The sequence below is a fragment of the Falco rusticolus genome, chromosome W (genome assembly GCF_015220075.1).
Source record: "Falco rusticolus isolate bFalRus1 chromosome W, bFalRus1.pri, whole genome shotgun sequence".
NCBI lineage: Eukaryota > Metazoa > Chordata > Aves > Falconiformes > Falconidae > Falco > Falco rusticolus.
The window spans coordinates 10,917,962-10,943,066 of NC_051209.1; the positions used below are offsets into that span (position 1 = coordinate 10,917,962).

At 43.1% G+C, this 25,105-nt stretch overlaps 1 protein-coding gene across 1 annotated transcript in view; it reads right to left on the reverse strand.

The window, feature by feature from the left end:
* Nucleotides 1–21,441: 21,441 nt before the first annotated feature.
* Nucleotides 21,442–25,105, reverse strand: part of LOC119140698 (histidine triad nucleotide-binding protein 1-like) — a 3,857-nt gene continuing 193 nt past the window's right edge. The window contains 4 exon segments of the mRNA XM_037372236.1: nt 21,442–21,738; nt 22,548–22,652; nt 24,064–24,093; nt 24,095–24,357. Of these exon segments, the coding sequence (XP_037228133.1) occupies nt 21,574–21,738; nt 22,548–22,652; nt 24,064–24,093; nt 24,095–24,357 (563 nt within the window). The 3' untranslated portion in view covers nt 21,442–21,573.

Consider the following 25,105-nt stretch of genomic DNA (forward strand, 5'->3'; position numbering starts at 1 on the left):
TGGGGGTTGACCTGCTGGAAGGCAGCTCTGTGGAGAATGACCTGGGAGTTCTGGTGGACAGCAAGTTGCCCATGGGCCAGCAGTGTGCCCTTGTGGCCAAGAAGGCCAATGGGATCCTGGGGTGCATTAGGAGGACCATGGCCAGCAGGTCAAGGGAGGTGATCCTCCCCCTATACTCTGCCCTGGTGAGGCCACAATCTGGAGTACTGTGTCCAGTTCTGGGCTCCCCAGTTCAAGAGAGACAGGGAACTACTGGAGAGGGTCCAGTGGAGGGCTACCAAGATGATGAGGGGACTGGAGCATCTCCCTTATGAGGAAAGGCTGAGAGAGCTGGGCCTGTTTAGCCTGGAGAAGACTGAGAGGGGATCTTATCAATGTCTACAAATATCTTAAAGGGCGAGTGTCAAAATAATGGGGCCAGGCTCTTTTTGGTAGCACCCAGCAACAGGACAAGGACAACAGGAACAAACTGCAACACAAGAAGTTACATCTGAATATGAGGAAAAACTTATTTGAGAGTGACAGAGCACTGGAACAGGCTTCCCAGAGAGGTTGTGGAGTCTCCTTCTCTGGAGACATTCAAAACCCGCCTGGATGTGGTCTTGTGCAACCTGCTCTAGGTGAACCTGCTTTAGCAGGGGGGTTGGACTAGATGATCTCCAGACGTCCCTTCCAACACTGACCATTCTGTGATTCAGTGATCTACTACTACTATTTTCAGTTTATTGATTCCAGGAAAAGTCATGGTAAATATAGTGGATGTTTCCATTTTCCTTTTAGGATGATGGGGGAATGCCAAGACTGGCAACTTAAGATATGCTGGCTGGAGGAATGGACAAATGAGCGTTAAAATGTGCTGTTGTTGACAGAACAAAGATAGAGGCACAGATCAGATATGAGCATAAATAAATTCTTAGAAGTCATAAAAAGTTGAAGCAATAAATCCAGAGGGGCATAACTAGACTTGAATGTTTTTGGGTTTTAATGTGACATTCATTTTCTTTTAGCCTCTTTAATTTTTCAGGTTATTATATTTGTCCTGTGGAACAAGGAGTAATATACTACGTTCATGATGACAGCAAGGAATTGAAGGACAATTTTACTGTGATAGTAAATGACATGGAATTGTGGAAACAAAGTTGCCCTGAACTGCATTTATAACAGTTACTGCAGTAAATGATGAAGCTCCTGTTATAAAAGTTAACAGAATTCTTCGGATGTTTGTCATAATTTTAAAATGTTGATTTCTAACCTGACACCATTTAATATATCTTCATTACAGATTATGTGCTTTGTATTTGTTGAGATATTCAATATAATAAACGATGGTCCTGGGATTTAAATAGATGTGTTAATGAATGGAGGCAGTACATGAGTAATTTTCTTCTAGGGAGATTCTAGTCATCATGAAGAAAGTTTTCTGCTGTTGTAAAGTTTATCTAGAGGGCTGACTGAGCTTTCTTTTAATATTAAAGGTACATGAAGTCTTTTGGACTAACATAGGGCTTGTGGGGGTGGATGGCTTGCACCTGGATCATTGTGTTTTAGTATGATTTACTAGGGAATCCTGAGGGCTGTTAATGAACAGCATAACTTAGAAAAGTACCAAGAGTAGTGATGCTGAGAGTGCAAACATCTTACTGTTGCCTTTGCACAGCCTTCAGAACCTGTGCCTCTTGCTATTAAGTATACCAAAGGGTCAGACCTGCTGCGATGCATTCTGCTGCCTGCTCTTCTCCGTATCCCCAGTGCAACAGGACGAGAAGAGAGCAGTATTCTCACTGGCACTTCATTAGAGAATTGACTGTGTTGGATATTTCTGATACAAAACAGGAATGTTCCCTTCAGAAGACTTTTACAGACATTTTTAAACTTCCTAATAAGAATAATACAATGCAGCCTGTGAAAATCTAGGCTGTTAGAGGTCATCAAAATATTAGTGCAAACACTGAAGCTATTACTATGTGATACTGTGAGCTAAAAAAAAAAAGACATTCTAACTTGTTTCTAACTCCCCTCTCCAATTCCTGAAGAAAATTTTAAAATTGTTGACTGATCCTTTTTGCTCTTAATAACCATAGCTAGCTGTTTAATCTTTCAATCTTGAAAAAAGACACTACTGCCACTTCAGTTTCAGTGCTTTTTCAGATTTATTTATTTATTTAGAATATTAATATTTGTTTGCATCATAATAAGCACCCAGTAACCAGAACCAATTTATGATGGACACTGTGCTCATGTAAATCAAAAAGGCCCCATGTGTAAAGGCTTCCACTCTGAGATTTGATAAGTAAAAACAAATTAGGTGACTTTGAAAAGCAGAATAAAATGGGTATGGGTCAGCTAAGGAACCTGTGGTCACAGTAGTCTAGTTGAGAGGCATCAAGACAGAGAAGATAATAAGGAACAGATTTAAAAGAAGATAAGCAGTATATTTTAAGGCTACATCATCCCTAGTGCTGTATGATGGCATTTACAAATTGGTGGCACCTAAACATGCATTTAATTTTACATATTTAGTACTGTGTTGCAGAAAAATGGATTACTGTAGAGATTATCATAGCCTTGTGTTGTGTATGTAGCCTTTCCACTTGAGAAAAGGCAGAATTTTTTAAAAGTGTTAGTGGTAGTATTGGGCAGCTTCACAGTGATAGCAGGCAATCTGTGATAATCTGCAGATTCCCACAACACAGGACACCCTGTCCTGTACAGAGACTGATAACAGAAGGGCAGACTCACTTCACAAGCATCTGAGTGGTACAGAGTAAAACCTTCCCTGGTTAATTACAGTGAAACTCTATAGACATCAGCACAGCACACAGTAATGTTTGTCTAGTAGCAGACAAGAGTAATCTATGTTCAGTCAGATATCTTTCTGTGTCTCCTTTATGGTGCATTGCTGGCATTGGATTGCAGTCTGTTAAACAGAACTGAGGCTGTGCAGTGCACTGCAGTGCAGCACATGGATTCTTTTTAAAATGTCTGGCAAGTCTAGGGTTCCCAAGAACAATGATAACACAGTTTAACCTAGCTAAAGTTGGTCCTCTCAGCTGAGCAGGCAGCTTGCATACCCAGAACCAGGATGCTGTCTTTGTGCCTGTGGTTTTGCTGGTCACGCATAAGCTATTACTGAGAAATAAGTTTTATTTTTGTCACGAGCGAGTGCTAATATACACACATATGTTGGCTCTGCACACTAAAACAAAGCTGGCAGTCAAGATATATACAGGGAGGAATACATTAAGATGATCCTTCTTCAAAGCAAACTTTCACATGCCAAATAGGTGGGAGAAAATTGATTTTTCTTAGTCCTGCTAAATATTGAGGAGCTGGGCATTCCTGTGTAGGATGATACTTGCTTGTCCCATGTTCTAGCCAAGCAGTCTGTGCTACTCAAGGACATTGCTAGTGGTGAATGTTGAGTAATAAACTGTTACTTTTAAAAAGGCAGTAGCTCTTTTAGTCTGCATGTTTTGAAAGGTTGGAAATGTACAAAATGTACAAAAGTACAAAATCAGGGACCAGTACTATGAAAACTGAGGTCTAATAGGACCATTTGAGTTGACTGAAGTTTAGCACCTCAGAAATTTTGCAGATCTCAATATAAAAAGAGCTAGAAAGAACAACCGAACAATTAAAAAAATAGATTTGCATATGGCACCTACTACTGAGAAATAGCTTTTGTGAAGAGCTGCATTACATGGCCAGTGATGTTGGTATGGATATATGAAAGTTAATTTTCGACCTTTGTCATGGGACTTCTGGCTAAATGCAAGCTAAATACAGGCTGAATGAGTCCTTCAGTTGCAGCTCACTCACTTCTGGGGCATCCATAACATCCTTTCTTCAAACCACCGTGTCTGTTGTTTATATCAAGGTTATGAACACCATGGGGGGAGTTTCAGGAGTACAATCAATCAAACATTTTGGGGTTTGTTTGTGATTTTCTCTAGGAGAATTTATTTTCTTTTTGCTGAGAATTTATGACATGCTAAAGTATTTACATTAATATAACATATGAGATACAGAAAGTTTTACTGACCTGAGAGCTATTGTAATGTATGATAGTAACCCTTGCATTTAATTTAAAGCCTTTCCATTAGCACAGTAAGTGCATGAGAGATACATTTATTTAGAAACCATACAGTATTTTAGGTATAATTTCCTAAAATTTCCACAGGTTCTATGGTCATTCTTTTTGCTGGGGTGGGGATGGGGAAGGGTAATATGATAATTTAGGAAAATCAGTATCTTGGACTTATTTGATCGGTTTATGTATGTCTAAATTGATGCTGTGAAATGACTGTATCCTCCTGTTGCCACAAGAGGGCCCTATTTTCCTAGAATTAGAATTTTTTAAAAAGCCAAATTCACACTTTTTTTTCTTTAAATCAGTCTCCAGAGTATTAAAATGGTTGTGAATATAGAGTGTCTGGTAGGATATGTAGCATGCAAGTAGATACTGATAAGATGAATTCTGTAAGCAGAGCAGAATGGATCATTTCCCAGCAGGCAGGATCATGAACCTTTTTTTGGACCATGCCTATGGAATGTGTTAGGCAAACACAAAATTAGTATAATGCTACATCCTGGTAGTTCAGATACAGTTTTCATGGTGTTCTTCAAGGAGAACTTGATCCTGGATGTGGAAAATAAACCACTTTTGTACAGTATTTGCAGTATTCTGATTGTCCACTTCCCTACAGACTTTTTAAGCTCTTGTATCTCCTTTTGTTCCTCAAGGATCATGTTGCAGGTCACAAAGCACCTCAGCATGTAAAGTACTTTAAAAAGCATTGCATGTTAGTGTGCTGGAAAAATAGAAATAAACACTGGCTTTATAGCTAAAAGCTCAATTTTTTTCTTTAGTAAGTGAAAATATTTTGAAACTTTTGGACATTTAACCTGATTTATATGCAATAACATGTTTACATAATCCTTTCTTATGTTTTTCAATATTCTGTATGTGACCTTTTATTTTCTCTGTAGAATAATCTGAATCAAGTGCTACTGTGATGAGTTAAAGGGTCTCAATACAAAACCAGTGACACTCGTGCTTAATTGGTGCTGCTCAGTAAGTCAGCCTTTGCTATTAGTTATCATCCTGTGTTTTCATAGATGGCATCTTTTATCAAACTTTGATAATAGTAGATCTAGCTGATACTAGTTGATACATTACAGAGAAATACATATTTCAAGGGATAAAATAGCTATTTCCTGGTTACAATATAATTTTTTGTTATAAAATGTAACACAACTTCTTTTTCAAACTTTTTATTTTCTAATTAGAAAACACGCATAATTTCATCTTAGTATCTCTTTTTCCTTGGCACATATTTTGTGACAAAATATAATCTGAAATCTTTCCTCTATTTAAGTGTCATGGCAAAAATGCTAGTGGCTTTAAAAAACCTCAGGTTTTCTTCCATAGTTTTTATTAAAAAGTAACATTAATACTTAGGGAAAAATCTGTGATTGATGATTTTTGGTTTTGGCAGATGGAGATAAGATGCCCTTTGTCAAGTATCATATTTCCTCTTTAACCATTTGGTGTGATGTTACTGCCAGATATTTGTTAAGTGTACTAAGGCCCTAGGAAGACAGGAAGGGAAGATGCAGTATGTGTTTTGAAGCTCAAGCTGAGGCTTTTAAAGGCTCAGGCTTTTAAGATTATACACTATGGTATAAACACTGTATGGAAAGAATTGACATTAATGTATTGAATATTTAAGAATTTAATTTCATGTTGAGATAAATATGTATTGTTCTTTGTTAGTACTTTTGTCTGTAATTCTAAATAAATATAGCAAAGATGAAGAGCAAAATAAGCTGTTGCTTATCATTTCCAAACAATAAATTATCCAGTGAGATGTGGATGAAGCTCAGAAAGCAGTCCTTTCCGCTCGAAGGAAAGATCTTGCAGTTTGTGCATATCTTAAGCATAACAAACCCACATCATTTAGATTTACTCGAATTAAGTAATAGGTTTTATACCATCTTTCCAAATACTAGTTATTTATTTTGGAAGCATGACCTTGCAAAGTGCTAAGCAGCTGTTGGAGGTGTTGATTCCTTCATCTCCCTCTGGACTAGGCACCTCTGTGAGTTGCTTGATGCACTAAAAAAAGGCCTTTAGTGCATGTTGTTAGAAAGAAATAATGCAGCTACAAGAAGTGTTCCATTTGTATTAGAGATTGTGCTGTCCCCGGGCTGTTTTCCTTTTTTCGTTTCTGCTAGTGAAAGTAGAACATATTGAATGCCTTGCCTGCTGTGATGTATGTGACACTAACATTCGTGTGTATTTGTTAGAAAGGAGCTCCTTGACTCAGCTATCAAAATACAATTTTGCTATGTTTGTAAGGGTTTGGATAGTGCCTCACAAATAGAGCACTCGTGATGCAGCTATCTAAAACTCAAACTGGTATAGGGTGTGTTTGCTTGTATTATTTCGTGGTCATGTTTTTTTAAAACTATTTTGCCAACATTAACTATTCCAGTTCATGATCAGAAATGTGGATGGACAGCAAGGAAGCTGGTCATAGCTGCTAGTGTTGCACATTACATATCTTTCTTATTTCTGTTTTCTTTGACCTTTTTTTCTGGGATTTTTGCATGCATTTTCTTTTTTATTATTATTTTTTATTTTTGTTTTTCTAAGTCTGGGTGGGTTCAGTCATAGAAATAACTGTTGATTACCTCTGTGCAGAAGACAAGGACTCCTCACCATCAGAACTGATATATTCCATTACTATACCTAGCAATGGGCACTTGGCTGTGAAGCCTCCAAACAAGAGTATCCTTAGTTTTATTCAGGCTCATATAATTGAAGGGCAGCTGGTATTTGTACACAATGGTATGTGGTTTTGAAGATCTCCTCGTAATGTCACAAAAATCCCAGTGCTGGTTATGTGACACATGAACTCATGAACTTGTCAGGAAAGGGTCTGATGACTGCTTAAATGTGTGCTCACCATGAAACCTTGATATATTAGTGGTTCATTTGGTAGCAGCCTTCTTTCTGAACCCAGTTTTACAGTAGGGGAATGTTGCCATGCAGCTCTCAGAGATATGAAATCCATTTTTTTTGACCATTGTCACCGAGAATCTCCTGAAAACTTTCTGTCTTACTACAGTGCAGAGCTATTCATGGACCAGCAATCTCTCAGGTACCTGCCACAATGTAGTCATAATCCTGAGCAGTTCTGGGCAATAAAGTTATGGTTCATATGACTGATGTCAACTTCCCTTTCAGGTTGTGAAGAAATTCAACTTTAACCATTGACTCTTTTCTGCCAGTGGCCAGACCTAGAGACTGGGTTATTTATGCTGTAGCTACACTGCTCCCACACAGAAGGTGCTATGAAGGAAATCTGTTGCTGGCCCTCACCTTCCCTTGGCAGCCTTATAATGGCTGCAACAACACTGAGGTTAGGGTTAGGTGCTTTCTTAGCCACAAAACAGTCCCCTCACTTTCTCACACTGACTGAGACCAGCTCCCAAATTGGAAATTTCCAGCGATTGCTCCGACATGGAAGATGTCAGGAAGGAAAGCTATTCCTGGCCCTCACCTTGCCCTTGCAGCCTTAAAAGAACTATAACAATTGGGCTATGTGCTTTCTTAACCAAAAAATGGTCCCCAACATTTTTCAGTCTCAGGGACCCCAGGTCAAAGTTGGTTTGGAGCATAAAAAGGAGGCTTTCAACCATAGGACCAAAGCTTTGGATCCTATAACTGAGGCTTTGAGCCCTAGAAGAGGCCTTTGGAGCTTCCAAATGAGGGTTTGGACACTCAAGATGCACCTTGCACCCTCAAAATACCTGGCTAGATCCTAAAAATGATACTTTGGACCCTGACAGTGAGACTCTGCAAACGGAAACTGAGCCTTTAGACCATCCAAATGAGGCTTTGGAGCCTCCAAATGAGGCTTTAGAAGAGATAACTAAGACTTTGGAGAGTAAAAATGAGACTTTGGACACTACAAATTTGGCTGCGAACTCTACAAATGAGTCTTTGGACCTTCAAAATCAGACTACTGTGGGGCTTCAAAATGATGCTCTGGGCACTTAAAATGAGTCTTTGAACCTTAAAAAGTGGGACATGGAAGATTTAAATGAGGCTTTGGACCCTAACAGTGAGGCCCTGGATCTGTGGGTCCTAAAAAAAGGCAATGGGTATTAAAAGACAAGCTTGGACCCAAGAAATGAGGGGTTTGGCCCTAAAAATAGGGCTTTAGACAATAAAAATGGGCCTTCGGATGCTCAAAATGCCACTTTGAAAATAAAGAAAATGAGGCTTTGAGCCCTAAGTGAGTTTATACCCTAAAACGAGGGTTTGGAGCATAAAAAGGAGGCTTTCAACCGTAGGACCAAAGCTTTGGACCCTAAATATGAGGCTTTGGCACCTATAACTGAGGCTTTGAGACCTAGAAGAGGCCTTTGGAGCTTCCAAATGAGGGTTTGGACACTAGATGCAGCTTGTACCTTAAAAATTATGCTAACAGTGAGGGTTTGGTCCCCAGCAATGAATCTGTGAGTGCTAAAAAAAAGGCTATGGGTACTAAAAGACAGACTTGGCCACTAAAAATGAAGATTTTTGCCCTAAAAATGGGGAGCTATAACCTAACAATGACCCTTTGGATGCTCAAAATGCTACTTTGGACATTTATAAAATAGGTCTTTGAGCTATTACTGAGGAGGCCTAAGTTCCAAAGCCTGCTTATAAAGTTGAAAGACTCATTTTAAGTGCCCAGAGCATCATTTTGAAGCCCCACAGTAGTCTGATTTTGAAGGCCTCATTTCTATATTCCCAAGTCTTAGGATATCACTTCTAAAGCCTCATTTTAGGCTCAAAAGCCTCATTTTGGATGGTCCAAAGGCTCAGTTTCCATTTGCAAAGTCTCACTGTCAGGGTCCAAAGCGTCATTTTTAGGATTCAGCCAGGCATTTTGAGGGTGCAAGGTGCATCTTGAGTGTCCAAACCCTCATTTGGAAGCTCCAAAGGCCTCTTCTAGGGCTCAAAGCCTCAGTTATAGGTGCCAAAGCCTCATATTTAGGGTCCAAAGCTTTGGTCCTACGGTTGAAAGCCTCCTTTTTATGCTCCAAACCCTCGTTTTAGGGTATAATCTCCTCACTTAGGGTTCAAGCTTCATTTTCTTTATTTCCAAAGTGGCATTTTGAGCATCCAAAGGCCCATTTTTATTGTCTAAAGCCCTTTTTTTTGGACCAAAATCCTCATTCCTTTGGGCCGTGCCTGTCTTTTACTAACCTAACAATGAAACTGTGAGTTCTAAAGAAAGGCAGGTTTTCTGGCAGGACATGTGACCCCCTGGGCAACCCACACTGGAGCAGTCCCTTCCTGAAGGAGTGCATCCCATGGAAAGTACCCACACTGGAGCAGTTCGTGAAGGACTGTCTCCCGTGGGTGGGACCCCACACTGGAGCAAGGGAAGACTGTGAAGAAGGAGTGGCAGAGACAAAGCATTATGAACTGACCCCAACCCCACTTCCCATTCCCCTGTACTGCTCAAGGAGGGTAAGAGGTAGAAGAGTTGGGAGAGAAGTTAATCCCGGGAAGAAGGGAGGGGGAAGGGGGGGGAAGGTGTCGTTTTCAGAGTTGGTTTTATTTCTCATTATCCTACTTCTTTGTTAATTAGCAATAAATTAAAATAATTTCCCCAAGTCTATTTTGCTTGTGACAATAATTGGTCAGTGATCTCCCTGTCCTTATCTCAATCCACAAGCTTTTTGTCATATTTTCTCCTCCTGTCCTGTTGATGGAGGGGAAGTGATATAATGGCTTGGTGGGCACCTGGCAGCCAGCCAAGGTCAACGCACCACAAGTGCACTTTTTTGACTATGTTAAAGGCATCTTCTATAGGAAACTACTTAGAGGGATTATCCTTGATCCAGAAATTCCATTTATATAAATATCTGCAACACTTAGGAGAATAATACATATATATATATAATATCCTAGAGTCCCTTTTGGGGAGTACTGGGACCTCTGATTGTCCAGTTCCTGTTTTCACTCATTCAGGGAGATGAAGGAAAATCAGAAGGGACCTGTGCCACCTGGATATAAACCTACGGTCCCTGCTGCCGAGATGACTATCCAGCCCAACAATACCCAGAAACTTAGGTGGATGAGCAAGGAGATGCTTGCTAAACTCAAGAAAAAAAAAAAGCATAGAGGGTGGAAGAAGAGACAGGTAACCTAGGAGGAATATGGAGAAACTGTCTGAGCATGCAGGGCTGAAGTTAGGAAAGTTGGAATTCCCAATTGGAATTGAATCTGACAAGGGATGTCAAAGACAACAAAAAGGGCTTCTGTAAGTACATAGCTGACAAGAGGAAGGCTATGGAGAATGTGAGCCCTCTGCTGAATGAGGCAGGGGGATCTGGTGACACAGGACATGGAAAAGTCTGTGGGACTAAATACCTTCTTTGCCTCAGTCTTTACTAGCAAGACCAGCCTTCAGGAATCTTTAGCCCCAGATACCAGGGGGACAGTGTAGAGCAAGGAAGATGTACCTCTGGCGTAAGAGGAAAAGGTCAGGAAATAGTTAAGCAAAAAGGATGTACATAAGTCCATAGGCACTGATGTGATGCACTCACAAGCTCTAAGAGAGCTGGCAGATGTCATTGTGAGGCCACTTGTGGTGAAAACTTATTTAATTTATTACTGCTTAAGAAAAAAGTCTTTGTCTTTAATTAGGGATCGCTTAATTTGGACAGGGAGCTCAGGGAGCTCAAGGGCAACCTTAATGAGCAGGTGGTGTTTGTCTTGAGCCCCCTGAACAAGCAAGATATGAGCAGGAAGATCCAGACAATCAATATTGTGTGCAGCTATGTCCTGTCAGTAATTCCACAACGCTCAGGCACCTGGCCAACATCCCTGGCATGTGTGAACATTACAAATCATGAGACAGTGCACACCTGCACTTGGCACAAACTTAAAGGTTTGCATACACTAGGTGTGCAAACTATTTTTGTTTTTCACCAAGTATAAAGGCAGGCAAGCTCTGGGACTGGGCCAGAAGCCTCACCTACGGGTGGATGCACTGCATAGGAATTTTCCCTGTTACAGAGAGACTCCTGGCACTGGCTGCAATGGGGCTTCCCAGCCAAAGCGTGGGCCTGGATGATGTTAAGGTGGTAATTGGTGATGTATCTTTTCTTAGTCTCTGTAACGCTTTGCAGTAATGATCTGATGCTTTGCTCCTATTGCTCTTTTATCATAATGTGCATAATAACTAGTACTGTTTCCTTTTATCATATTGCATGCTATTTTTCCTTTATTACAGTGTAATATAACAAATTGCATTTATTCTTATATTTGATTTGGAATTAATTTTTGTTTGGTATCCAGTCAATCAGCAAAACACCACTCTCCATACTGTTCAATTGATCATAGCAGTTGGTAGAGGTGATTGAGGACTGGAGGAATGCAAATGTCTCTCTTCAAGAAGGGCAAGAAGGACCCAGGGAACTACAGGCTGGTCAGCCTCGCCTTGATCCCTGAGAAGGTGATGGAGCCTGGAAACCACTCCCAGGCACATGAAGGACACGACCATCATCAGGAGCAGTCATCATGGATTCACCAAGGGGAAGTCATGCTTGACTGACCTGATAACATTCTATGATGAAATGACTGGCTTGGTAGATGAGGGGAGAGCAGTGGATATTGCCTACCTTGACTTCAGGAAGGCTTTTGACACCATCTCCCATAAGATATTCATAGAGAAGCTGATGAAGTATGGGCTGGATGAGCAGACAGTGGGGTGGGTTGAAAAGTGGCTGAACAGCTGGGCCCAGAAGTCTAGTTGGAGGCCAGTAACTAGTGGTGTACCCCAGGGGTCAATAACGGGTCTAATCCTGTTCAACATCCTAATTAATCATCTGGATGATGGGTAGACAGACTGCACCCTCAGTGAGTTTGCTGATGATACAAAAATGGGATGAGTGGCTGATAATATACCCAAGGGTTGTGCTGCCATCCAGAGGGACCTCAACAGGCTGGAGAAATGGGCTGACAGGAACCTCAACAAGGGGAAGTACAAAGTCCCACACCTGGGGAGGAACAACCCCATGCACCAGTATATGCTGGAGGCTGACTGACTGGAAAGTAGCTTTGCAGAAAAGGATACATAGGGGGCTCCTGGTGGACATCAAGTTGAACATGAGCCAACAACGTGTCCTTGCCACAAAAAAGGCTAAGGATATCCTGGGCTGCATTAGGAGGAATGTTGCCAGCAAGTCGAGGGAGGTGATCCTTCCCCTCTACTCAGCACTGGTAAGGCCACACCTGGAGTCCTTTGTCCATTTCTGGACTCCCCAGTACAGGAGACATGTGGACATAGTAGAGAGAGTCCAGTGAAGGGCCACAAGGATAATTAAGGGACTGGAGCATCTCTTATATGAGGAAAGGCTGAGAGAGCTGGGACTGTTCAGCCTGGATAAGAGAAGGCTCAGGGGAGATCTCAATATGTACAACTACCTGAAAGAAAGGTCCAAAGAAGATAGAGCCAGGCTCTTTTTAGTGGTGCCCAGTGACAGAACAAGAGGCAATGGGCACAAACTGAACTGCAGGACACACTTTCTGAGCATCAGGAAACACTTCTTTACTGTGAGGGTGAATGAGCACAGGAACAAGTTGTCCAGAGAGGTAGTGGAATCCTAGGAGAAGAGTCAAATGCCATCTGGACATAGTCTGGGCAACCAGCTCTAGTTAGCCATGATTAAGCAGGGGGATTGGACAATGTGACTTCCATTGTGCTATTCACCTTCCCTCTGTGCAGGCATGCCATGCTCATTTGCCTACAGGTCCCCATAGTGAGGGCCAGCTCTCCCATCATTGAACTGCAAAGGAGAAACCATACCATATTATTGCTTGCATAATTGATATGTACTTGTCACATACAAGATCAGTACATGCTTGTCCTGTGCAGGTGGTGTAGACATGGTGTGTAGTCAGTGGTGTATTTATGTTCATTGTTCTAAACCCATGTCCCATGCAGGTGGGGTGGTTTTATACTGTATTCTAGTCAATTGCCATTCTGGCCGTAGTTATATGCCTGGGGTTTTTTAAAGAACAAATCTACTATTGTTTTATCATTGGTATGAGGGGGTTTCAGCTGGTGAGAGCTGGTTTAGGTTGCATCTTTATGTCATGTTGAACTTTGAGGTAAAAGCTCTTAGTCTCAGGTAGTGTTCATTCTTCAAAACAAGTCATATTGCAGTTAGCATCTTGCCTTTCACAGTCCCTCCTCTTTTGTCCCTCAGGACCTATTTACTTAACATAATACTTGGGAGTTATAGTATCAGAAAGAAAAAGACATTTAATACTCACATAAAATACAACAAAAGTAAATAATATTATTAAGATTATTAAGATTATAAGCTTTTGTGCCCCTTGAGCAATATTAGGAAACCATGACATTAGCCAATTTAAAACATCAAAAGTTTGTTCTTGTCCTACTTCATGTAGGACTTGCAAATGAGTTTTAATTTGTTCAATATCTGTCTTTATTCATTGGTTTTGATTGACATAAAAGTAGCAGTTAGTATGAATTAGGGCACGTACTCCACCTTGTGCTGCTAAAATGTAATTTAAGGCCAATTGGTTCTAAATAAATATTTGTGAAGGCATATTATTACAAATTAGGTGTTTCTGTCATAGGATCAGTTTTTGCCATCTGGTCCCTTTTTACATGAGAGCAATGAATCCATTAATCTTAACCCTCCAACTTTATTGCAGAAAAAGAGGCTAGCAATACAAGATAGGGTCTTTCCCATTTTGTAGACAAACCATTGTTCCGTTTATGTACTTTTATCCATACTTTATCCCCTGGGGAAAAGGTATGTAATGATATGTAATGAAAGGTATGTGTTATTGGCTGTGCTTGATTTTGACTTTGTCTTACAATTTTTTGAACATTTGGTATATATTGTGTTACCTTTTCATCTCCAGCTAATAGGCTCATATGGGCGGCAGGATATAGATTGGTGGCCACAGGCATAGATCATTCAAAAAGAATTTTGTAAGGTCCAGTAGACTGCAATGATTGCCACTAAATATGCATTAAAGCTAGTGGTAGAGCATCTGGTCATTTGAAGTTGGTCTCATAAGAAATTTTCCCCATAAGTGTTTTTAAAGATGAGTTCATTCTTTCTGTTTTAACAGCTGAACAGGGGTGGTATGGAATGTGGAACTGTTCATGTATGCCTAAAGTTTTCATAATGTTTTTCATTATTTATGAGGTGAAGTGGCTTCCTCTGTCTGAATCAATTTGAATAGGGAGTCTGAATCTAGGAATGATTTCTTTCAGCAAAAATTTTACTACACTGGCCATGTTTGCTTTTTCTGATGGAGTACCTTCTGACCAGTTAGAAAGTTGTTCTATTATTACAAGCATATACTGATAGCCCTGGAATGGTAGTAATTCTGCAAAGTCTATATGTATTCTTTGAAAGGGATAGTTCACTCAAGGTTTTCCTCTTTGGGCCTGAGGGAGGCTTTATGATTGTTATTAAAGGCCTGAAAGGTCAGGAAATCTGAGGTAGTTTAGCAGCAATATAGATCCCCGGAGCCACCCAGCATTTCAAGATGTTTTGAGCCAGTGCAGTTGTTCCAGAGTAGCCCTGGCTGTGTTCTAGATGAGCTACTGGGAGGTAATATTGCCTTGGTAGTAGTGGAAGGTTGTGCTTCCCTACCTGCCATATTCCTGCTTTGTCGAGTTGAGCCCCTGTGGATAACTGGCTAGCTGAAAAGGGTCACATAGACATAGTCCAGCTGGCTGAACAAAAATGCACATCGCTCTCAGCTTATCTGAAGTAAAGCAAAAGTTACAAAATAACAGGAAGACTGCAGTGGGAAAAGAATGTTGCAGGTGGGAACAGATAACTACAGAAGAGAAACTAGGGGCGGGCTTGGTATTTAGGCAACTAACCAATAATGAGCTTAACTTTTGTAATATGTATGAGATAATTATAACAAGGCATAAAAGGTGACTGTAAGGGACAATAAACGAAGTCTGCTGATCACTCATATTGAGTGACTGTGTCTTCCCTCCGTTGCGACAAATGGTGCCCGAACAGGGACCCTAGAGAGGGCTGAACCTGCGAGCCACGGTTCGACGGAGTTTCGGGTACCGGTCCTGAAAGCAGCGCAGGAGGCGTAAGGGCACAGTCCCCGTGCCCGGGAGCACCTACAGAGGGTCCCGCCGGCCACGCGTTGCCGAAGTCTCGCAAAGGCTGCAACAGCGCTGACGAAGGTATGGAGAGACAAGCGACGATTCGCTCAAATGCTTTTTAGAAAAGCGGAGCGTTCAGGACATAGATTGTAAAAAGGAATTATCCGGGTTATTAGCGTATGGGATAGCATCCGGGTCCCCCGCGGCAGCGGCGAGCGGCGGCGCAGCCCGGCAGGCCCCTTCCCGGCCGCGGTTTCTCTCCAAGGCGGCACCCCCCGCCTCCGATCGGCGCCATGGCGATGCAAGCGGCCAAGCGAGCTAACATCTGGCTGCCCCCAGAGGTCAATCGGATCCTTTATATTCGGAACCTGCCGTATAAAATCACAGCGGAGGAAATGTATGATATTTTTGGGAAATACGGACCTATTCGACACATCAGAGTTGGAAACACTCCTGAAACAAGAGGAACAGCTTAAGCTTCTCAAGGAAAAATACGGAATTGATTACAAACCCACCAAAAAAAAAAAAAAAAAAAAAAAAGGTGCTTCAGATGTCCCCTACAAGAAATGGGTTTCTGCCTTGAACTAGCAAACATCTCTGTGCTTAAAGAGAAGCCTTTTTGCCTTGATGGAGATAATTTATTCTGTATTCTGTATTTATGCTGTATTCTGAATGTGGAAATTGGTTGGGACTAGGAGGCTGGCTTAAAGGCATTTTGCAAACGGGATTATTATTTTTGATCGTTATTGTAATAATAGTTTTTTGATCAAAACCAGCCAAAATTATTTGTAAGCATTAGGCATATCTGAAGAGAATGCCTTTATTTGAATCAGCAGTTAAGGTGTAGTTTAGTCTGAGGCTGTGGTTTTATCTGCTTCTGGTGAATTTTTGAAGTGATGAAATCAGAGATACAAGGTATACTAAGAGTTATGAGGTAATAAGGTAATAATCTAAGTAAGGGTGCTGTCTTTTATATCTACAAGTGCAATATGCTTTTATGTAGCAGAGAGAAACTTTAACAATAATGTTGCTTGAGCGAGATGTGCATGTGACAACTTGGGAAAAGGGATATCACAACTGGAGTGCAACAGTGTTTCTATGTCTGGCAGAGTGAAATCTTTCAAGACCTGAGTTTAGACAGTCTAAAATAAATTGTTAGTATTCAGAAAACCCATCTTAAGCCTCTTTTGCTTACATAGTGTTATGGAAGTCAACTGCTATTGTAGAGAATTAATGATTTTTTAATACATATTAACAAATACTACTATTTTAACTTGAGGCAGTTGAGTGAGAAATACTCACGTGTAGCATTTGAGGGAATGTCAGCATAAATCGCACTTACAGTAAGACTGCATTTTTAATTACTGTACTTGTTAAGATTCGATGATGCCATAAGGCTAAGGCCTTTTATCACAGATCGGTTCTGAACTAAAAGGTGTGTGCACATGTAGATATGCACATTTGTGTTATTTTCCTTAATTGGCTACAAAATAATATAATTAGGTTGGGGACTAGATCTTGGGAATTTGTCTATTATACTTCTGTTTGTTAAGGAACGTGCATAACATACAGCACCCATGTAGGCTTGGCTTGTGGCATAGTTGTCAAATTTAGCATAGACATTCAGACAGATAAGCAACGTACTCTTCTTGTGTGTATCACCTACAAGCCATTATGGCTTAGTGTGTAAATCTGTATGTAACTATTGAAAAATCCACTTATGAATGTATATAGCTTAGAACTAATTTTTTCCCTTTGTTAATTCTTTGATATCAATGAGGTATTCTTCAGAAAATGTATGGACTGGTTGGTTGCATAAGGGCAGTTGTTATTTGGACAGAAAATTGTTAATGGTCAGGGATTTTCCACTAAAATATTTGCAAATATTCCTAGTCAAACATCAGTTTGGTTTCTTTTTGGGTTTTGAGCTTGCATTAGTCCATGTTCAGAACTTTAAAATTACCTTTGAATTTTTTAAACTTTTCATATCACTGGAACAGAAAGAGCATCTAAATTAAAGCTTCAAGCTAACTTTATTTTTCAAGTATTTCAGGAATTATACTTCTGAACTGAGATTTTATAAGTTGGCTGTGTATTTTCCTGTGTCAAAACGCTGTTATTGAAAATGGTCAACCAGGCCTATGTCGCCCAAAATAAAAATGGGGGAATTGTGGATAACTGGCTAGCTGAAAAGGGTCACATAGACATAGTCCAGCTGGCTGAACAAAAATGCACATCGCTCTCAGCTTATCTGAAGTAAAGCAAAAGTTACAAAATAACAGGAAGACTGCAGTGGGAAAAGAATGTTGCAGGTGGGAACAGATAACTACAGAAGAGAAACTAGGGGCAGGCTTGATATTTAGGCAACTAACCAATAATGAGCTTAACTTTTGTAATATGTATGAGCTAATTATAAGAAGGCATAAAAGGTGACTGTAAGGTACAATAAATGAAGTCTGCTGATCACTCATATTGAGTGACTGTGTCTTCCCTCCGTCGCAACAAGCCCCCATAGTTTTCCATTGTTATATTTTATCATCAAGGAGATTTTGGTAAATTTGTGGTAATTGGATAGAGGTTAGATTTTCAATTTCTTTTGCAGTGATATTGTATGAATTCACTGTAGGATAGAATAATGACATCCTCAATGTGTATTGTGTTTGTCAACATCTTGAAATGCTATCCTGTTATCCCTCGACCTTCTGTGTCTGTCGACATCCTGTTATCCCTCTACCTTTTGTTGAAACCTAAGCTAACATCCTGTTATCTGTTGTCCTTCTGTTATGTTCAAACTTAAGCTAAAACACCCCAGTGGGGGGAAAGACAGATAAAGCGAGAATTGGTTGAAACTAGTTCTGCAGGTTTGGAAAACAGCCAACTCAGCCAGCTCAGCATTTTCTGGCAAAAGGTGAAAAGTACACCTTGAGGAAGACCTACGGCCTTCCTCCCAAAGACCACCGCCCACGTCCCAAGGACCCCTGCCCACAATTCTTGGAAGAATTTGTGCAAGCACAAAAGACTGATAAGCTAATTAACATACGAAGCGAGAGTAGGCGGGTTTAGGTAATGACTATGTATAGGCATTAATTGAATAGTCATTGTTTTATGGTATAAATATAAGATAGTTAGTTACTTTAGACATGCACGTTAGGCGGAAGGATCCCCCGTGCATCCAGCGCTGCCAATAAAGGATACTTAGTCACTAAGAAATTTTGACTTCGTTCTTTAAATCAGCAGTCAGTTGGGGTCAAGGATTGTCTTGCAAGACAATCAGCAAGAGCATTTCCTCTGGTATGTGGCGAGTTGGGTTTGAGGTGAGCTGGTTGATATTACAGCTATTTCTTTAGGTTGCAGGAGTGCTTGTAAGAGTCCTTTATTTGTTCTTTGTTCAAAATGTGTGTTGCCGCTGAGGTTATAAGACCTCTTTGTTTCCAAATCTTTCCTATGGTATGGCACATTCTGAAGGCATATTGTGAGTCTGTGTAGATGTTAACCAATTTACCTGTATTTAGTTTACAAGCTTTGGTTAGGGCAATTAATTTAGCTGCTAGTGCACTTAGTCTGGGGCTAAGAGCCTCTCTTATTAACACTTTGGTTTCTGTAGTAACAGCAAAGCCCATGATGTGATGTCCATTTTGGTAATATGAAGAGGCATCAACATACAGAATCAAAGCTGGATTTGCAAGAAGGATATTTGGAGGTCTTTTCTTATTTTTCTGGATTCTTGTATGACTTCTATACAGTTGTGATGTGGAAGTCCTTCGTGTGGTAGTGGAAGTAAGGAAGCTAGATTTAAAGTGTTGCAATGTTTCAGTGTAATGCCAGGTGTTAAGAGTGTTGCTTCATATTTATGAAGGCATTGAGAGGACGAGGCTTGATTTACGTGATTTGTCAAGATTGCTTCAACTTCATGGGGTACTTCAACTTCTAGGGGGTGTCCTAGGACTATACTTTCACTTTGTCTAATAAAGTAGTAGCAGTGGCCACGGCACACATGCAAGGGATAGATCCTCATATGACTGGATCTAATTGCATAAACTAATATGTTACAGGCACTGGTTGCCGGTCCCCAATTCTTGTGTCTATACTGGAGGTGGTTCCTTCCCTTTCATACACGTTTAACTTAAAAGATTTATTATAATCTGGAAGGCCAAGTGCAGGGGCTTTCAAAAAGGTTCATGTGTCAAAAGCAGTCATCTGGTCCACATTCCATTGCAAGGGTTCTGCATGGTCCTGATGTATACTGTTGAGAAGTGGCTTTCCTAATTCTTCAAAATCAGCAATTGGTGGTCTACAGAATCCTACAGCTCCTAAACAGGCTCATATCTGTTTCTTAGTTTGTGGCTAAGGAATATTTTGGATTTCTTAGATATGACCTGGGGATAAAAGTAAAGTTCCTTCTTCTAAGATATATCCCAAATATTCCACTTCTGATATAAAAATTGGAGGTTATAAAGAGAAACTTAGTGATCTTTATCAGCCAATGCAGTCAATAATGTTAGAGTACTAATTTGGTATTTGTGAGTCATGAGACTAGCCCCTAATGAAGACTCATTAGATGAAGTATCTGACTTAACTTCAAATGAATTGATGCGGCGAATGAAGAGACGGGACGCAGCTTGATGCAAGCAAGTGTCCATTTATTAGTGATTTTCTTACAAATATATACGTTTCTACCTTCTACATATTACACACTGATTGGTTAAATCTTAAGCGTAAAAACACTGATTGGTTGATATTTAAGGCACACCGTTAGAACAATAGGAACTTACTAGTTTATCTTGACATAGCAATAATTTCTATTCCAAGGTTAGGGAGTTTCTTTCTACGCGGCTTTCTTGATTACATATTGGCGCCATCCGTTCCCTTATCTGGCTACTTGTTTCTCTGTCCGTCTGGTTGCCTCCTCAACTGTGACGGCTCAGGGGTCTGCAGTTAGCTTGTTCCTTTGCTCCCAGGGCTTGTGCCCTACAAGTTCTAACAAGTCTCTATTCATCAGGCTATCAGTACTTGGACTCTTGTCCTTGAGGCCTTGTCCTACAAATTGAGACCTGGTCTTAGACTGTAGCTGAATATAGGGAACGATCTCTATTTCAATTAGCTTGCTGATCTTCCACTTCACTAAATTTTTGCTGATTCAGTTAAGCCATTTCTCTCCTACCTCAGTGTTGACCATACTGAACAGGAAAACTGCTTAGGAAACAATCGACACAAATTAAACATACTGCAGGTCGCTAATCTGAAGAACTGGCCTATCTCATTACCCCATCATCTTGCGTACAAATCCCACCTCAGCAGGGGGCTCTATAATCATGTTCCATTGTGTCTATAGAAAGTATAAAGATCATATAAGAAAAAACTGCAATGTTTTGGATTGTGTTTAGGGGTATCTCTTAATCTGATTCTTTACGAGTTCAGAGGAGCATAGTGATTTCCTGAAGCCATTACCTTTCTCTGAAGCCAATAATGGTTTAATTGTTTACTATTCCTCCAGTGCCTTGCGTCCTGTGATCCTTCACCGCGAGCTCCGATGCTTTTCCTAGTCGTGCCGAAGGAGCCAATTACCAGGTTTTCTGAAGCCGAAGATTCTGGTGAATCCGTGAGTGCCGTGGAAGCTTTCTGTACGCTAAACTGTACCTGTAATTGGTTCCGAATTTCCTAGGCTCTTTCCCATTCCCCCCCTTTTCCTCTCGATAGGGCACAGTAGGCTACTGTGGGCTTTCTGGCGCTATAATCTTTTGCCTCTAGCTTGTAACGGAGTTGAGCTTTTTGACTAAAAGGAGTGATATAAAGCAATGCTCAGCCCCGGGCATGTACTTCCGGTGCAGAACGCAGCGGTGTTTTGGAGCGCAGTCTGGTGCCTGTTGTCGTGGTTTAGAAGCGAGAGTAGTAGTACTTCTTCTGATACGGAGAAGAGGGCTTGGGGGTTTTTGGCAGGTCAGGGGCGAGGAAGGGCAAAGCTGGTTGAGAGGTGCTGGATGCTTCGCTTTGAGCTAATAAAGATTTAGCACGGGGATATCCCCTCCGTCTTGTGCGCCTTACTGAGGGAAACAGTTCTGCAAGTTAAAAGGGTGTCTCCGCGGAGTGTAACTACGGGGAATGTTTCCGTCTGTTAACAGCGTTCCATAGATGGGCAATGATTTACCCGGTCGTTTGAAGCCTGACGCAGGAGCTCCAGTTCTTTGTCACTTTTAGTGCCAAGTGAGAAAAAGCGGAGCCGAGATCCTTTTTCTCACAGGAGCCTCTTATACTACCTTCCACAGACACACGCCACAAAAAACCCAAAATCAGACATCAACAGCGGCTAGACCGACGGGCAACAGATGAAATCCATTCAGTGGCGATTTGTACACGTGCAGCCACTCTGGCGGTGCAAAAATCTTTAGCCAGGCGGCCAGCCCCACTGACGGCCACCCAGAAGACGTAGGTGTACGTGATAGACAGGCCGCCCACCCTCGGGCCCTTCATCCACAACCATCCGGAATCCACTGGCCAGGCCCAGGTGAGCAGCACGCTTCTTGCCAACAATCATTAAATGCCCAAGAAGCTGGAGAAGGAAGTACAAAACCATAAATAAAAAAAATAAACAAAGAAGGGAGCGGGCAGGGAGGGAAGGAACGAGAGCAGAGAACCACCCAGAGAAACCAGGTAGCCAATTCCTAGCAATTCAACCAGTGCGCTTCAAAGTACCGTCTGCCCGCCCGCCCGCCCGTCCACCCGCAACTGACGTTTTCCAAGCAAAGCTATAAAGAGCGACTCTGCGCTCTACCGGGGTGGGGGGTGTGTGTGTGTGGGGAAACAAGAGGGTAACGGACTACAAAACAGCCACAGAAGCCAAGTTTGTCTCCGGGTTAAAGCCCCCGTGATAGCTTCAGGCAAGACAAGCAATTCTGGTGGAAAATAAACTTTAGGCTGCCTTTTGCGTGGGTTTACAAAGTCTCTGAACCTGACTTTCGTCGCTCAAAGCGAAGCATCCAGCACCTCTCAACCAGCTTTGCCCTTCCTCGCCCCTGACCTGCCAAAAACCCCCAAGCCCTCTTCTCCGTATCAGAAGAAGTACTACTACTCTCGCTTCTAAACCACGACAACAGGCACCAGACTGCGCTCCAAAAAAACACCGCCGCGTTCTGCACCGGAAGTACGTGCCCAGGGCTGAGCATTGCTTTATATCACTCCTTTTAGTCAAAAAGCTCAACTCCGTTACAAGCTAGAGGCAAAAGATTATAGCGCCAGAAAGCCCACAGTAGCCTACTGTGCCCTATCGAGAGGAAAAGGGGGGGAATGGGAAAGAGCCTAGGAAATTCGGAACCAATTACAGGTACAGTTTAGCGTACAGAAAGCTTCCACGGCACTCACGGATTCACCAGAATCTTCGGCTTCAGAAAACCTGGTAATTGGCTCCTTCGGCACGACTAGGAAAAGCATCGGAGCTCGCGGTGAAGGATCACAGGACGCAAGGCACTGGAGGAAGAGCAAACAGTGAAAACGCTGAGGTTTTTCCTTACGCGATACTAATACTTTCTATACACAGAATACAACATATTTACAGAGCCCCCTCCAGAAGTGGGATTCGGCACGCAAGGCGACGGGGGCAAGGAGACGGGCCAGTACTTCAGATTAGCGACCTGCGGTATGCTGTCATTTGGGTCGATCGTTTCCTAAGCGGTTTTCCTATTCGATGGGGTCCACGCCGAGGCAGGAGACAAATGGCTTAACTGAATCGGCAAAGAACTTGGTGAAGTGGAAGATGAGCGGCCATCCATTTCCCATGCTACAGGGAGCTCAAGTACTGAACAAAAGCATAATCACAGGAAGCCTGCCAGCGCATAGTACGAGTCTGTCTTCTGTACCGCGCATAAACCCTACCTTCAGAAGCAGAAGACATCCCTAACTGCTAGTCCTCAGCATTTCAATAACAACACGATACGGGACACAGCCTTAAAGTTAACGTCGCGTAGGTAACGGCTGCATTTCCTTCCCCACAGTCTAAGCGGCTCACTCCAGTTCCTAGCGCGTTGTGGTGCGCCAGCACCCGTGAACCTTGCAAGCACGCTCTTGGCACGGTCCCACTTCACCACAGAAACAAGATCCGGGAAGCTTTTGCAGCCTGCGGGATGACCGGCTTCTAGATTTTTTTCAAGAAAGATAAGAAAAGCTGCAATTCTTTGCTTTAACAATCCAGTTTGGGGGTTCAGAACCAAAGCCTAGCACAGCAGAGCTGTGAAATCCCTATAATGCTATTACGAGGCACATCAAGACCTGCCTTTCTCCTAGGCAGGACCAACTCGTTACGGTCAGTACTCAGACGTTCACTGCTGACATACATACGTACGCACAGCCGGAATCCCCGAGGAGACTGACTGCGTGCGCTTTATCCAAGGTTTCAGGACTATCGCCCTACGCGCGGCAGGACCACTCCCATCCCTCGGCAGCAAACTCTGCACGACTTGCAGCGCCAAAGGGATATCACGCGGCAAGCGCCTGCGGCTGCCACCAAGCGCGTTACCGTCAGAGGCCCTCCTCTGCACGCGCACGTGGACACGGTGGGGCTGGGAAGCGAGGCGAGCCGGACAGCACCGGCAACCCAGTACGCGCCGCGGCAGCCGAGGGAGGGGGCACAGAAGCAGCGCGATGTTTATGGGATGGTGCAGCAGAGCGCGCCACAACCCAGAGAGGCCCCGTCCGCCCCCTGCCCCGTCCCTCCACCCACCCGCAGCAACGCCGCCACCCGCCCTGCCGCGCTGCCGGGCACCGCGCAACGGGTCCGGCTCAGGGTGCCTGCGAGCGCGGGGGGGAGGGGGGAGGGAGGGGGAAGGGAAGCGACGGGAAGCGAAGCGAAGAGGAACCGCGCACAGAGCAAAGCCGCGGCTACCTCCTCGTCCTCGTAGGTGACGTTGGCGGGGAAGCGCCTTGCCGATGATCTTTCCGAAGGCAGCAGTGGCGCCACCGGGCCGGGCGGCCCGCGCTCCAATAACCTCGTCAGCCACGACAGCGCCCGTAGTCGCCCCCGCGCTTCCGCCACTCGGCCAGCCCCTCCGCGGCGCCCATTGGGCCGCCAGATCGCCGCCGGCCGATCCCGCGTCTCGATTGGCTGGCTCGCCTGTCGTTTTCGCTTGTCGCCGCCCCCTCGCCGGGTCCGCCCTCGTCGACCGGGTGCTTACCGGGGCTCAGGGAGTTTGCGTGCCCTCGGGGCGCGGAGGGATCCGACCTGGGGGTGGAGGGAGAAGACGTTGGGCGAGCCCGCGGAGGCAGCTGTGCCGCGTAGTGCTGCGACCCTGCGGGCGGGCAACGAGGTCCCACAAGAGGCTGTTGTCGCGAGAAGTACCGTTTCTTGTTTCTTATTACCGCATCGAGCCCACCCCAGGCGGGCTTGTGGCTTTTTGGTGCTGCTCCCTCCAGTCAAATGGCTGCTTTTTCACTAAAAGGAGTGATATAAAGCAATGCTCAGCCCCGGGCATGTACTTCCGGTGCAGAACGCAGCGGTGTTTTGGAGCGCACTCTGATGCCTGTTGTCGTGGTTTAGAAGCGAGAGTAGTAGTACTTCTTCTGATACGGAGAAGAGGGCTTGGGGGGGTTTGGCAGGTCAGGGGCGAGGAAGGGCAAAGCTGGTTGAGAGGTGCTGGATGCTTCGCTTTGAGCTAATAAAGATTTAGCACGGGGATATCCCCTCCGTCTTGTGCGCCTTACTGAGGGAAACAGTTCTGCAAGTTAAAAGGGTGTCTCCGCGGAGTGTAACTACGGGGAATGTTTCCGTCTGTTAACAGCGTTCCATAGATGGGCAATGATTTACCCGGTCGTTTGAAGCCTGACGCAGGAGCTCCAGTTCTTTGTCACTTTTAGTGCCAAGTGAGAAAAAGCGGAGCCTAGATCCTTTTTCTCACAGGAGCCTCTTATTGCTCAGAAAGAAGGCTTTT